The sequence below is a fragment of the Oncorhynchus mykiss genome, chromosome 5, assembly GCF_013265735.2.
Source record: "Oncorhynchus mykiss isolate Arlee chromosome 5, USDA_OmykA_1.1, whole genome shotgun sequence".
NCBI classification, from domain to species: domain Eukaryota; kingdom Metazoa; phylum Chordata; class Actinopteri; order Salmoniformes; family Salmonidae; genus Oncorhynchus; species Oncorhynchus mykiss.
In genome coordinates this window covers 12,694,612-12,707,611 of record NC_048569.1, presented here as the reverse complement: position 1 = coordinate 12,707,611, position 13,000 = coordinate 12,694,612, and the positions used below count along the sequence as shown (strand labels likewise).

The following is a 13,000-nucleotide window of genomic DNA, read 5'->3' as shown; positions in this document are numbered from 1 at the left end:
ACGCTTCGGGCCTTTTCAAATACTACTGTCAGTTGAAACGGTCACACTTTAAATAAAGTATATTCTATGTAGGCTTTATAAAGGGTTTATGAAGGCTTCACTCGGCCTTCATAAGATACACTTTGTTCAAAGTTTCCCAGTTGAACCTTACGACCCCTAAGAAGACAGGGAACTCTTTTTTTATACTATGTGCTTTCAAAAGACTCGGGACACAATAATATCTTTGAAAATGCCATAAATTCCAATAACTCCCAAAATATGTTGATACAACGCAAAGTCCAAGGACACATTATTTTATCTGCCCTGGAAGAATGGATCATATTTTCTTGCTGCCACAACCTACGGCTACAATGTTAGTACAGATGCAAATCCTGTAACACACACACACACAAGACCTGCGTTCAGATACTGTTTATTGTATTTCAATTACTTTCACATATATTTTAAAGTGAGTACATGTATTTGGGAAAAAATGTATTTGAAAATGGAAATAGCTGAATATTGGAATGTATTTGAAAACACATTTGGAAAGGATTGGCAAATATTTGAACTCATGCCTGTTTGGGTATTTTAAATGTATTTGGAAATAAGTATTTAAAAATAGTATTTTTATAGGAAATTATTTGAAAATACTTCAAATAGACAGAAAATAAGTGTTTAAAATACAAGTATGAAGGTATTTTAACCCACAAATAAAAGCCTGAAAATACAGGAAGCTATTATCAATATTCAAAACCTGTGAATAACTGCATAGACTGAAATAGACACACACACATACACACACTATCAAACTGCTCAGTGGTGTAAAGTACTTAAGTAAAAATACTTTAAAAAAACGACTTTACTATTGATATTTTTGACAACTTTTACTTTTACTCTGCTATATTCCTTCCATACATTTTCCCTGACACTGAAAAGTGCTCGTTCCATTTTGAATGCTCAGACAGGACAGCTATATGGTCCAATTCACACACCTATCAATATTAATGCTCTGTCATCCCTACTGCCTAAACACATACTAAACACATAAACGCGTACCGGCATTACAAAAATGACCTTTTTTGGAAAGCAATTATTATTTTGGGAGAAAAAAAATTGTTCTTCATCCTATAATGTCTCAAACATCGTTACCCCTTAGCAACAGATGTGGGATAAATACACACACCCTTCCCACAAACAATCACAAGCTCAGATGTTCAACAGTTATTCCACCCCCGAGCCCAACTCAACAGAAGACTTGATGTCTGAATGTATATACAGTTGTAGCTGTTTGAGAAGACATGCAACATTGAGCAAGAATGGAAGATTTGCTTAACCAATGATGGATGTCAGATACGTCAAGTCCTACCTGATGGAGGTCAGATATGTCAAGTCCTACCTGATGGAGGTCAGATACGTCAAGTCCTACCTAATGGAGGTCAGATACGTCAAGTCCTACCTGATGGAGGTCAGATACGTCAAGTCCTACCTGATGGAGGTCAGATACGTCAAGTCCTACCTGATGGAGGTCAGATATGTCAAGTCCTACCTGATGGAGGTCAGATACGTCAAGTCCTACCTGATGGAGGTCAGATACGTCAAGTCCTACCTGATGGAGGTCAGATACGTCAAGTCCTACCTGATGGAGGTCAGATACGTCAAGTCCTACCTGATGGAGGTCAGATACGTCAAGTCCTACCTGATGGATGTCAGATACGTCAAGTCCTACCTGATGGATGTCAGATACGTCAAGTCCTACCTGATGGAGGTCAGATAAGACAAGTCCTACATGATGGAGGTCAGATATGTCAAGTCCTACCTGATGGAGGTCAGATATGTCAAGGCCTACCTGATGGAGGTCAGATATGTAAAGTCCTACCTTATGGAGGTCAGATATGTCAAGTCCTACCTGATGGAGGTCAGATATGTCAAGTCCTACCTGATGGATGTCAGATACGTCAAGTCCTACCTGATGGAGGTCAGATAAGACAAGTCCTACATGATGGAGGTCAGATACGTCAAGTCCTACCTGATGGAGGTCAGATACGTCAAGTCTTACCTGATGGATGTCAGATACGTAAAGTCCGACCTGATGGATGTCAGATACGTCTCTTTCCCCTGAAACACACACATGCTGGTCCCTCGTTGTGACCATTTTCCCAAGCATCTCTGAGCAGTCAAACCTTTTGATTATTTCGTACCGCCAGGGCCACAATAATTTGCTCCCTCTCTGATTGTCCGAGTGTGACCCCCTCCCATGTGTTACTGCAGCTAGTGTCACCAGCACTGCCACTACCTCATTCCACATGGCTACCCCTACCCCGGTCAACTGCCCGGCACCCTCCACAGCAACCAGCAGAAGCCCCCACCATTTCTCCTTTACCCAAATCCAGATAGCTGATGTTCTGAAAGAGCAGCAAAATCTGGACCCCTACAAATCAGCCGGGCTAGACAATCTGGACCCTCTCTTTCTAAAATTATCTGCCGAAATTGTTGCAACCCCTATTACTAGCCTGTTCAACCTCTCTTTCGTATCGTCTGAGATTCCCAAAGATTGGAAAGCTGCCGCGGTCATCCCCCTCTTCAAAGGGATGACACTCTAGACCCAAACTGCTACAGACCTATATCTATCCTACCCTGTCTTTCTAAGGTCTTCGAAAGCCAAGTTAACACCTAAGCCACGCTCAAGGTTCTAAACGTCATCATAACCGCCATCGATAAGAGACATTACTGTGCAGCCGTATTCATCAACCTGGCCAAGGCTTTCGACTCTGTCAATCACAACATTCTTATTGGCAGACTCGACAGCCTTGGTTTCTCAAATGATTGCCTCGCCTGGTTTACCAACTACTTCTCTGATAGAGTTCAGTGTGTCAAATCGGAGGGCCTGTTGTCCACACCTCTGACAGTCTCTAAGGGTGTGCCACAGGGTTCAATTCTCGGGCCGACTCTCTTTTCTGTATACATCAATGATGTTGCTCTTGCTGCTGGTGATTCTCTGATCCACCTCTACGCAGACGACACCATTCTGTATACTTCTGGCCCCTCCTTGGACACTGTGTTAACTAACCTCCAGACGAGCTTCAATGCCATACAACTCTCCTTCCGTGGCCTCCAACTGCTCTTAAACGCAAGCAAAACTAAATGCATGCTATTCAATCGATCACTGCACGCACCTGCTCGCCCGTCCAGCATCACTACTCTGGACGGCTCTGACTTAGAATACGTGGACAACTACAAATACCTGGGTGTCTGGTTAGACTGTAAACTCTCCTTCCAGACTCACATTAAGCATCTCCAATCCAAAATTAAATCTAGAATCGGCTTCCTATATCGCAACAAAGCATCCTTCACTCATGCTGACAAACATACCCTCGTAAAACTGACCATCCTACCGATCCTCGACTTCGGTGATGTCATCTATAAAATAGCCTCTAACACTCTACTCAACTAACTGGATGCAGTCTATCACAGTGTCATCCGTTTTGTCACCAAAGCCCCATACACTACCCACCATTGCGAACTGTACGCTCTCGTTGGTTGGCCCTCGCTTCATACTCGTCGCCAAACCCACTGGCTACAGGTTATCTACAAGTCTCTGCTAGGTAAAGCCCCGCCTTATCTCAGCTCACTGGTCACCATAGCAGCACCCACTCGTAGCACGCGCTCCAGCAGGTATATCTCACTGGTCACCCCCAAAGCCAATTCCTCCTTTGGTCGTCTTTCCTTCCAGTTCTCTGCTGCCCATGCCTGGAACGAATTGCAAAAATCTCTGAAGCTGGAGACTCATATCTCCCTCACTAGCTTTTAGCACCAGCTGTCAGAGCAGCTTACAGATCACTGCACCTGTACATAGCCCATCTGTAAACAGCCCATCTATCTACCTACCTCATCCCCATACTGGTATTTATTTATTTATTTTGCTCCTTTGCACCCCAGTATCTCTACCTGCACATTCATCTTCTGCCGACCTACCATTCCAGTGTTTAATTGCTATATTGTAATTACTTCGCCACCATGGCTTATTTATTTCCTTAACTTACCTCATTTGCACTCACTGTATATAGACTTTTTGTTTTCTTTTGTTCTACTGTATTATTGACTGTATGTTTTGTTTATTCCATGTGTAACTCTGTGTTGTTGTATGTGTCGAATTGCGACGCTTTATCTTGGTCAGGTCGCAGTTGCAAATGAGAACTTGTTCTCAGCTAGCCTACCTGGTTAAATAAAGGTGTAATAAAGAAAATAAAAAATACCCACCGCCTAGGGACAAGGTACATTTAAAACCAGATACCTTTAGACTTTTACTCAAATAGTATTTCACTAGGTCAAATCAAATCAAAATGTAATTTGATTTGATTAGGTGCATTTTACTTTTACTTGAGTCATTTTCTATTACCGTATCTTTACTTTTTCTGAAGTATGACAATTTAGTACTTTTTCCACCACTGAAAGCACTAGCCTGGAACTTTTTCCTCAGAAATCCTTTTCTAAGAACTGAATGTGATGCAGTGTTCAGTTTCTCTAAACTAAGATGAAATTGTTTCCATTCTGTGAAGTCAGAGGTGCAGAATAAAATGTGAGTTTTGTTGTTGTATCCCACAGGCCAGATTTCAATTATAAGATGAGCGACGAACCCTGTGTGAGCCACACGTTACAGTTCTCTGTGAAAGCGCACATACACACATCTGCACATACACTTACACACATCCGCTTAAACACACACCCACTCAAATATACACACAGCCACTCAAACACACACATACCCACTCAAACACGCGCAGTGATTTTGAGTTGCAAACACTACCCATCCTCTGCTATAGTGTATAGTCACACTCTCTCTCCTCTCTCAGACTCACTCACTCTCTTTTTCTCTATTTTTCTCTCTTTTATCAATCTTTCATTTGTACCTCACACAGAACAAATCTGTTTCTCTGTACTGTATATCTCCAATCTCTTCCGATAGGTCAGACAAAGATGAGCTCAGAAAAACTGATACAACATCGACCCCTCCCCCCTCTGTACCTCCATTGATTACGAATTGAAAACGTATCCTTCTAGAAAGCTCAATGAGTCAAAAAAAGACCTTGGGCTTAAGCCCTTAACCCTCAGACACACATACAGTATATATTAAACATACAGTATATATTAAACAAATAAGCTGAATCACCCCTACAAATATCCGTTCCAGGCTGGTCGTATGGCTTCTCACAGCCGTGCATGTTCAAGTCTATAACAGTTTATCTAGAGCCCTCACAGATATGGCAGATATGGATATTGTGTGTGTGTGTGTTCATAAGTGTCCATATACACTACCATTCAAAAGTTTGAGGTCACTTAGAAATGTCCTTGTTTTTGAAAGAAAAGCACATGCTGATGCTCCAGATACTCAACTAGTCTAAAGAAGGCCAGATGTATTGCTTTTTAATCAGACAAGTTTTCAGCTGTGCAAACATAATTACAAAAGGGTTTTCTAATGATCAATTAGCCTTTTAAAATGATAAACTTGGATTAGCTAACACAATGTGCCATTGGAACACAGGAGTGATGGTTGCTGATAATGGGCCTCTGTACGCCTATGAAGATTATCTATAAAAAGTCTGCCGTTTCCAGCTACAAGTCATTTACAACATTAACAATGTCTACACTGTTTTTCTGATCAATTTGATGTTATTTTAATGGACCAAAAATGTGCTTTTCTTTCAAAAACAAGGACATTTCTAAGTGACCCCAAACTTTTGAACGTGTTACGGTTTTCTTTATCTGAAGTAGAGTCGGACCAAAACGCAGCGTGGTAATTTTGATACATGTTTAATGAAGACGAAACACAATCAATACAAAAACAATAAACGTACCGTAAAAACCTATACAGCCTATCTGGTGACAACAAACACAGAGACAGGAACAATCACCCACGAAACACACAACGAATATGGCTGCCTAAATATGGTTCCCAATCAGAGACAACGATAAACACCTGCCTCTGATTGAGAACCACTGCAGACAGCCATAGACTTACCTAGAAAACCCTACTAAGCCACAAACCCAATACGTACGAAAACCCCAAGACAAAACACACCACATAAATAAACCCATGTCACACCCTGGCCTGACCAAAATAATAAAGAAAACACAAAATATAAAGACCAGGGCGTGACAGAACGGTGGTGTATATCCATGACCTGTGAAATGTTTGAATCCATCTCGACTGTGACATGATTTGTGGATTCAAATAAAGAATGTGTGTTAAAAGCCATGTACATGTAGCTCTTTCTGCCAGTTGAGTTCAGATAAAACCATCTGATTTGTATTGCTCCACATTACATCACAGGGTCAGGGTTAGACTGTTAGGGTACAGTTTACTCAGTTCAGCCCTTTGGAATAACTATGGCATGATGATTATAATGTAAGTCGTAAGATTGTTCAGTGTCTTGCCAGCTGATGGCAGAAGTAGGGCTGGGCTGTATACCGTATTTTACGATATACCCCTATTGATGCACAGATCAGTTAGTTTTTCTAACATTACCTTCTATAACGGTATTTGCATGGTTGGTTTGTCAAATGTGATACGCCATGTTTCACGTCCATTTTTAGTAGTTTAGTAGTTTTTTTATAGTTTACTTCGTTACTTGAGTCATCTCTCTCCGCTCACTTTCTCTCCATCAACGTGTGGGTGGGTGTGTGTGGGGGGGCGGAGGGGGGTGAGTGTGTGCATGGCCTTGGTTTTGTATAATCTGCATTTTCTGCTTACGCCTTCACAATGTGGCCCACTTCCTCACCTCTGTAAATAGGGTGTAAAAGTGTGTACTCGGCAGAAAAATAGATGTGTGTGTGTACACAGATACATAGGGATCTCATCATTCATTGGACTATTATCTTATATTATCTTATATCTCGTATGTTTTACATTCACTTTGGGTTACTTAGGTAGATAATACATATCTGTGTGTTTTGGTATGTGTGTAGCAGTTTGGCTTATTGACCGGTCTATCCTCATGTGGGTATAGGATGCTGTGTGTCTCTGGCAGTCTAATCTGTCTGAGGCAGTGGTATAGGATGCTGTGTGTCTCTGGCAGTCTAATCTGTCTGAGGCGGTGGTATAGGATGCTGTGTGTCTCTGGCAGTCTAATCTGTCTGAGGCAGTGGTATAGGATGCTGTGTGTCTCTGGCAGTCTAATCTGTCTGAGGCGGTGGTATAGGATGCTGTCTCTGGCAGTCTAATCTGTCTGAGGCGGTGGTATAGGATGCTGTGTTTCTCAGGCAGTCTAATCTGTCTGAGGCAGTGGTATAGGATGCTGTCTCTGGCAGTTTAATCTGTCTGAGGCGGTGGTATAGGATGCTGTGTTTCTCTGGCAGTTTAATCTGTCTGAGGCGGTGGTATAGGATGCTGTGTTTCTCTGGCAGTTTAATCTGTCTGAGGCGGTGGTATAGGATGCTGTGTGTCTCTGGCAGTCCAATCTGTCTGAGGCGGTGGTATAGGATGCTGTGTGTCTCTGGCAGTCCAATCTGTCTGAGGCGGTGGTATAGGATGCTGTGTTTCTCTGGCAGTCTAATCTGTCTGAGGCGGTGGTATAGGATGCTGTGTTTCTCTGGCAGTCTAATCTGTCTGAGGCGGTGGTATAGGATGCTGTGTGTCTCTGGCAGTCTAATCTGTCTGAGGCGGTGGTATAGGATGCTGTCTCTGGCAGTCTAATCTGTCTGAGGCGGTGGTATAGGATGCTGTGTGTCTCTGGCAGTCTAATCTGTCTGAGGCAGTGGTATAGGATGCTGTGTATCTCTGGCAGTCTAATCTGTCTGAGGCGGTGGTATTGGATGCTGTGTGTCTCTGGCAGTCCAATCTGTCTGAGGCGGTGGTATAGGATGCTGTGTTTCTCTGGCAGTCTAATCTGTCTGAGGCGGTGGTATAGGATGCTGTCTCTGGCAGTCTAATCTGTCTGAGGCGGTGGTATAGGATGCTGTGTTTCTCAGGCAGTCTAATCTGTCTGAGGCAGTGGTATAGGATGCTGTCTCTGGCAGTTTAATCTGTCTGAGGCGGTGGTATAGGATGCTGTGTTTCTCTGGCAGTTTAATCTGTCTGAGGCGGTGGTATAGGATGCTGTGTTTCTCTGGCAGTTTAATCTGTCTGAGGCGGTGGTATAGGATGCTGTGTGTCTCTGGCAGTCCAATCTGTCTGAGGCGGTGGTATAGGATGCTGTGTGTCTCTGGCAGTCCAATCTGTCTGAGGCGGTGGTATAGGATGCTGTGTTTCTCTGGCAGTCTAATCTGTCTGAGGCGGTGGTATAGGATGCTGTGTTTCTCTGGCAGTCTAATCTGTCTGAGGCGGTGGTATAGGATGCTGTGTGTCTCTGGCAGTCTAATCTGTCTGAGGCGGTGGTATAGGATGCTGTCTCTGGCAGTCTAATCTGTCTGAGGCGGTGGTATAGGATGCTGTGTGTCTCTGGCAGTCTAATCTGTCTGAGGCGGTGGTATAGGATGCTGTGTGTCTCTGGCAGTCTAATCTGTCTGAGGTGGTGGTATAGGATGATGTGTGTCTCTGGCAATCCAATCTGTCTGAGGCGGTGGTATAGGATGCTGTGTGTCTCTGGCAGTCTAATCTGTCTGAGGCGGTGGTATAGGATGCTGTGTGTCTCTGGCAGTCTAATCTGTCTGAGGCGGTGGTATAGGATGTTGTGTGTCTCTGGCAGTCCAATCTGTCTGAGGCGGTGGTATAGGATGCTGTGTGTCTCTGGCAGTCTAATCTGTCTGAGGTGGTGGTATAGGATGCTGTGTGTCTCTGGCAGTCCAATATGTCTGAGGTGATGGTATAGGATGCTGTGTGTCTCTGGCAGTCTAATCTGTCTGAGGCAGTGGTATAGGATGCTGTGTATCTCTGGCAGTCTAATCTGTCTGAGGCGGTGGTATTGGATGCTGTGTGTCTCTGGCAGTCCAATCTGTCTGAGGCGGTGGTATAGGATGCTGTGTTTCTCTGGCAGTCTAATCTGTCTGAGGCGGTGGTATAGGATGCTGTGTTTCTCTGGCAGTCTAATCTGTCTGAGGCGGTGGTATAGGATGCTGTGTGTCTCTGGCAGTCTAATCTGTCTGAGGCGGTGGTATAGGATGCTGTCTCTGGCAGTCTAATCTGTCTGAGGCGGTGGTATAGGATGCTGTGTGTCTCTGGCAGTCTAATCTGTCTGAGGCGGTGGTATAGGATGCTGTGTGTCTCTGGCAGTCTAATCTGTCTGAGGCGGTGGTATAGGATGCTGTGTGTCTCTGGCAGTCTAATCTGTCTGAGGCGGTGGTATAGGATGCTGTGTGTCTCTGGCAGTCTAATCTGTCTGAGGCGGTGGTATAGGATGCTGTGTGTCTCTGGCAGTCTAATCTGTCTGAGGCGGTGGTATAGGATGTTGTGTGTCTCTGGCAGTCCAATCTGTCTGAGGCGGTGGTATAGGATGCTGTGTGTCTCTGGCAGTCTAATCTGTCTGAGGCGGTGGTATAGGATGCTGTGTGTCTCTGGCAGTCCAATATGTCTGAGGTGATGGTATAGGATGCTGTGTGTCTCTGGCAGTCTAATCTGTCTGAGGCAGTGGTATAGGATGCTGTGTATCTCTGGCAGTCTAATCTGTCTGAGGCGGTGGTATTGGATGCTGTGTGTCTCTGGCAGTCTAATCTGTCTGAGGCGGTGGTATAGGATGCTGTGTTTCTCTGGCAGTCCAATCTGTCTGAGGCGGTGGTATAGGATGCTGTGTGTCTCTGGCAGTCTAATCTGTCTGAGGCGGTGGTATAGGATGCTGTGTGTCTCTGGCAGTCCAATCTGTCTGAGGCGGTGGTATAGGATGCTGTCTCTGGCAGTCTAATCTGTCTGAGGCGGTGGTATAGGATGCTGTGTGTCTCTGGCAGTCTAATCTGTCTGAGGCGGTGGTATAGGATGCTGTCTCTGGCAGTCTAATCTGTCAGAGGCGGTGGTATAGGATGCTGTCTCTGGCAGTCTAATCTGTCTGAGGCAGTGGTATAGGATGCTGTCTCTGGCATTCCAATCTGGCTGAGGCGGTGGTATAGGATGCTGTCTCTGGCAGTCTAATCTGTCTGAGGCGGTGGTATAGGATGCTGTGTTTCTCTGGCAGTCCAATCTGTCTGAGGCGGTGGTATAGGATGCTGTGTTTCTCAGGCAGTCTAATCTGTCTGAGGCGGTGGTATAGGATGCTGTTTTTCTCAGGCAGTCTAATCTGTCTGAGGCGGTGGTATAGGATGCTGTCTCTGGCAGTCTAATCTGTCTGAGGCAGTGGTATAGGATGCTGTCTCTGGCAGTCTAATCTGTCTGAGGCGGTGGTATAGGATGCTGTCTCTGGCAGTCTAATCTGTCTGAGGCGGTGGTATAGGATGCTGTCTCTGGCAGTCTAATCTGTCTGAGGCAGTGGTATAGGATGCTGTCTCTGGCAGTCTAATCTGTCTGAGGCAGTGGTATAGGATGCTGTCTCTGGCAGTCTAATCTGTCTGAGGCGGTGGTATAGGATGCTGTCTCTGGCAGTCTAATCTGTCTGAGGCGGTGGTATAGGATGCTGTCTCTGGCAGTCTAATCTGTCTGAGGCGGTGGTATAGGATGCTGTGTGTCTCTGGCAGTCTAATCTGTCTGAGGCGGTGGTATAGGATGCTGTCTCTGGCAGTCTAATCTGTCTGAGGCGGTGGTATAGGATGCTGTCTCTGGCAGTCTAATCTGTCTGAGGCAGTGGTATAGGATGCTGTCTCTGGCAGTCTAATCTGTCTGAGGCGGTGGTATAGGATGCTGTCTCTGGCAGTCTAATCTGTCTGAGGCAGTGGTATAGGATGCTGTCTCTGGCAGTCTAATCTGTGTGAGGCGGTGGTATAGGATGCTGTGTGTCTCTGGCAGTCTAATCTGTCTGAGGCGGTGGTATAGGATGCTGTCTCTGGCAGTCTAATCTGTCTGAGGCGGTGGTATAGGGGTAAAGCCCTGTACTGGCTTTTCTTTGTTTTACGGACACTTTTCCGGTCTGCAAATTGATTTTGAAGAAATAAAAAAAAACTGTGTGCCTCCGTTGAATTTCAAAAATCTCGATGTGACCCTAGAGACAAAATGATTGCCCATTCCTGGACTGACTCTATGCAAGGAGTCCCCATGGCTCAGAATAAGACTAGCTACACGTCTCACGTCTCACACACACACACACACAGACACACACACACACACACACACACACACTCTCAACCACGGCTAAGTTAGTTCTGTCTCTTGTCTCTACCAGGGGTGAAGGGGCCTGGTACTGTATGCCAAGTCCACCATGGAGGCACAGAACAGCCATCACCAGCACAACCTAGACAACCAGAACAAGAACCTCTACAAGATGCCTGGAGAAGATCAGGTGAGACGTCATATTCTAGTCTACACTGGGGTGTGTGTGTGTGTGTGTGTGAGAGCTTGTGTGCATGTGCGTGTGTGTGTGTGTGCATTCATGTCTGCTTTTGAATAAACAAATTCCAGTTAATTTTTACATTTTACAACATCAAATAATTTGTCTGTTGTTGTTTGTCGCTGTTGTTTCAAGACCTAAGTGTAATGCTAATAGATAAACGCAAAATGCATTTTCACAATGCTTCAAAGAGCATAGAAGGACTGAAGATAATTGACTGGGATGGAAAAAACAGCTCAGGTTTGCACGGAAGCCCTTGACAACACTGAGAGCTATGACTGTAGGCAAGCAGGTGTCACTCCCTAACTACATATTAGTAGAGACTATCTTAGCAACCCCGTCATTTAACAGTAGTCAAAGCCTGCTCTTGACTCTGCTCATAATGAGTGGTAATTGTTGAAGAAATTAGCCTTAATCGCCTCTTCATTGGCTTTCAACTGCGTGAGGGCGATTACGTGACAAATTGTTGTGCCGGCTTGATAGTGAGGTAATGGATGTTGTTGTGTTACTTGGTGGCGCGGTGCAGAGTCTGTCATTACGTAGTGTTTAAGTGCAATTAGCCAATGATATTGAACATCTGCTACGGTGATAGGAAGAAATGAAAACCTGTTCTGTTTAGCGTAATGCCATCATCATTTTCCATGATGGTACCTCTCTGACCACCTCTACCCCTTCTTCCTTCCTCCCTATAGTTGGGGCTTTTCAATGTGATGAGAGGGTCAAACTACAGCGTTTTGCCACAGATTATAGCCACTGAAGTTAAGAATTTGGTGACTGAAAATGTTCAACCTCAATTTCTTCAGTATTGATGGTATCGATGGTCTTTTAATTTGTTTGTTGAGGGTTTTACACATTTGATAAAATAAGTTCCCTAACGTCATTAATCTGTGTCAAGTCATATACCAGTCACCCTCCACCTAAATACAGGAATCGACCGCTTACAACAATTGCGCATATCTGCGGCCACCCCTTGAAACATCATCAGGGAGTCTCCCACAATCACTGCAGCACGGCGGCTGCCAGATCTGACACAGCACGTCACCGCCACTGCAGCAGCTAGCGAAGAGTACTTGAGTTAACACCACAGCCCAACGAGCCAAAGACCAATCAGCCAACGTCACTCTGGATTAGCTAATAGCGTCTCAAGACTCGGGGAGATCCGTTATGGCAAAGCCATTTGTTTCTCTTGATGCTGATTTTATGACGCTCCAAAGGCCAGAGAACGTAAAAAGAAAAGAAAGAGGGAAAGAAAAATGATGTTGATAGAGTTAGGAGCTATTGAGATTCTGGAAGAGCTTTTCCAGTTCACCCCGGGCTCTCGCCGTCAGTCGCAGTACAAAGTGATGAAGCACATGTGGATTGGAGCGGAGAGCTGAAAGCTGGGAGCTGGAGGGAAGTTAAGGGCTTTGACTCTATAATTCTCTCTCTCTCTCTCTCTCTCTCTCTCTCTCTCTCTCTCTCTCTCTCGATCTCTCTCTCTCTCTCTCTCTCTCTCTCTCTCTCTCTCTCTCTCTCGAGCAGTGTAGTAAGTCTCCACAGGGCATGCTCTACTGTTTCAATAGCCCAGTGAATGGCTAAACCCTCTTGAATGTCAGGAGTAATATGCATCCCCTGAGATT

At 44.8% G+C, this 13,000-nt stretch overlaps 1 protein-coding gene across 3 annotated transcripts in view; it reads left to right on the top strand.

Moving 5' to 3' along the window:
• nek6 (NIMA-related kinase 6) overlaps window positions 1-13,000 on the top strand; it is an 86,541-nt gene that overhangs the window by 26,859 nt on the left and 46,682 nt on the right. For all 3 annotated transcript variants that reach the window (XM_036976811.1, XM_036976812.1, XM_036976813.1), the window contains one exon: window positions 11,217-11,333. In XM_036976811.1, the coding sequence (XP_036832706.1) occupies window positions 11,253-11,333 (81 nt within the window). In that variant the 5' untranslated portion in view covers window positions 11,217-11,252. Of the gene's footprint in view, window positions 1-11,216; window positions 11,334-13,000 lie in introns of those variants that run through there.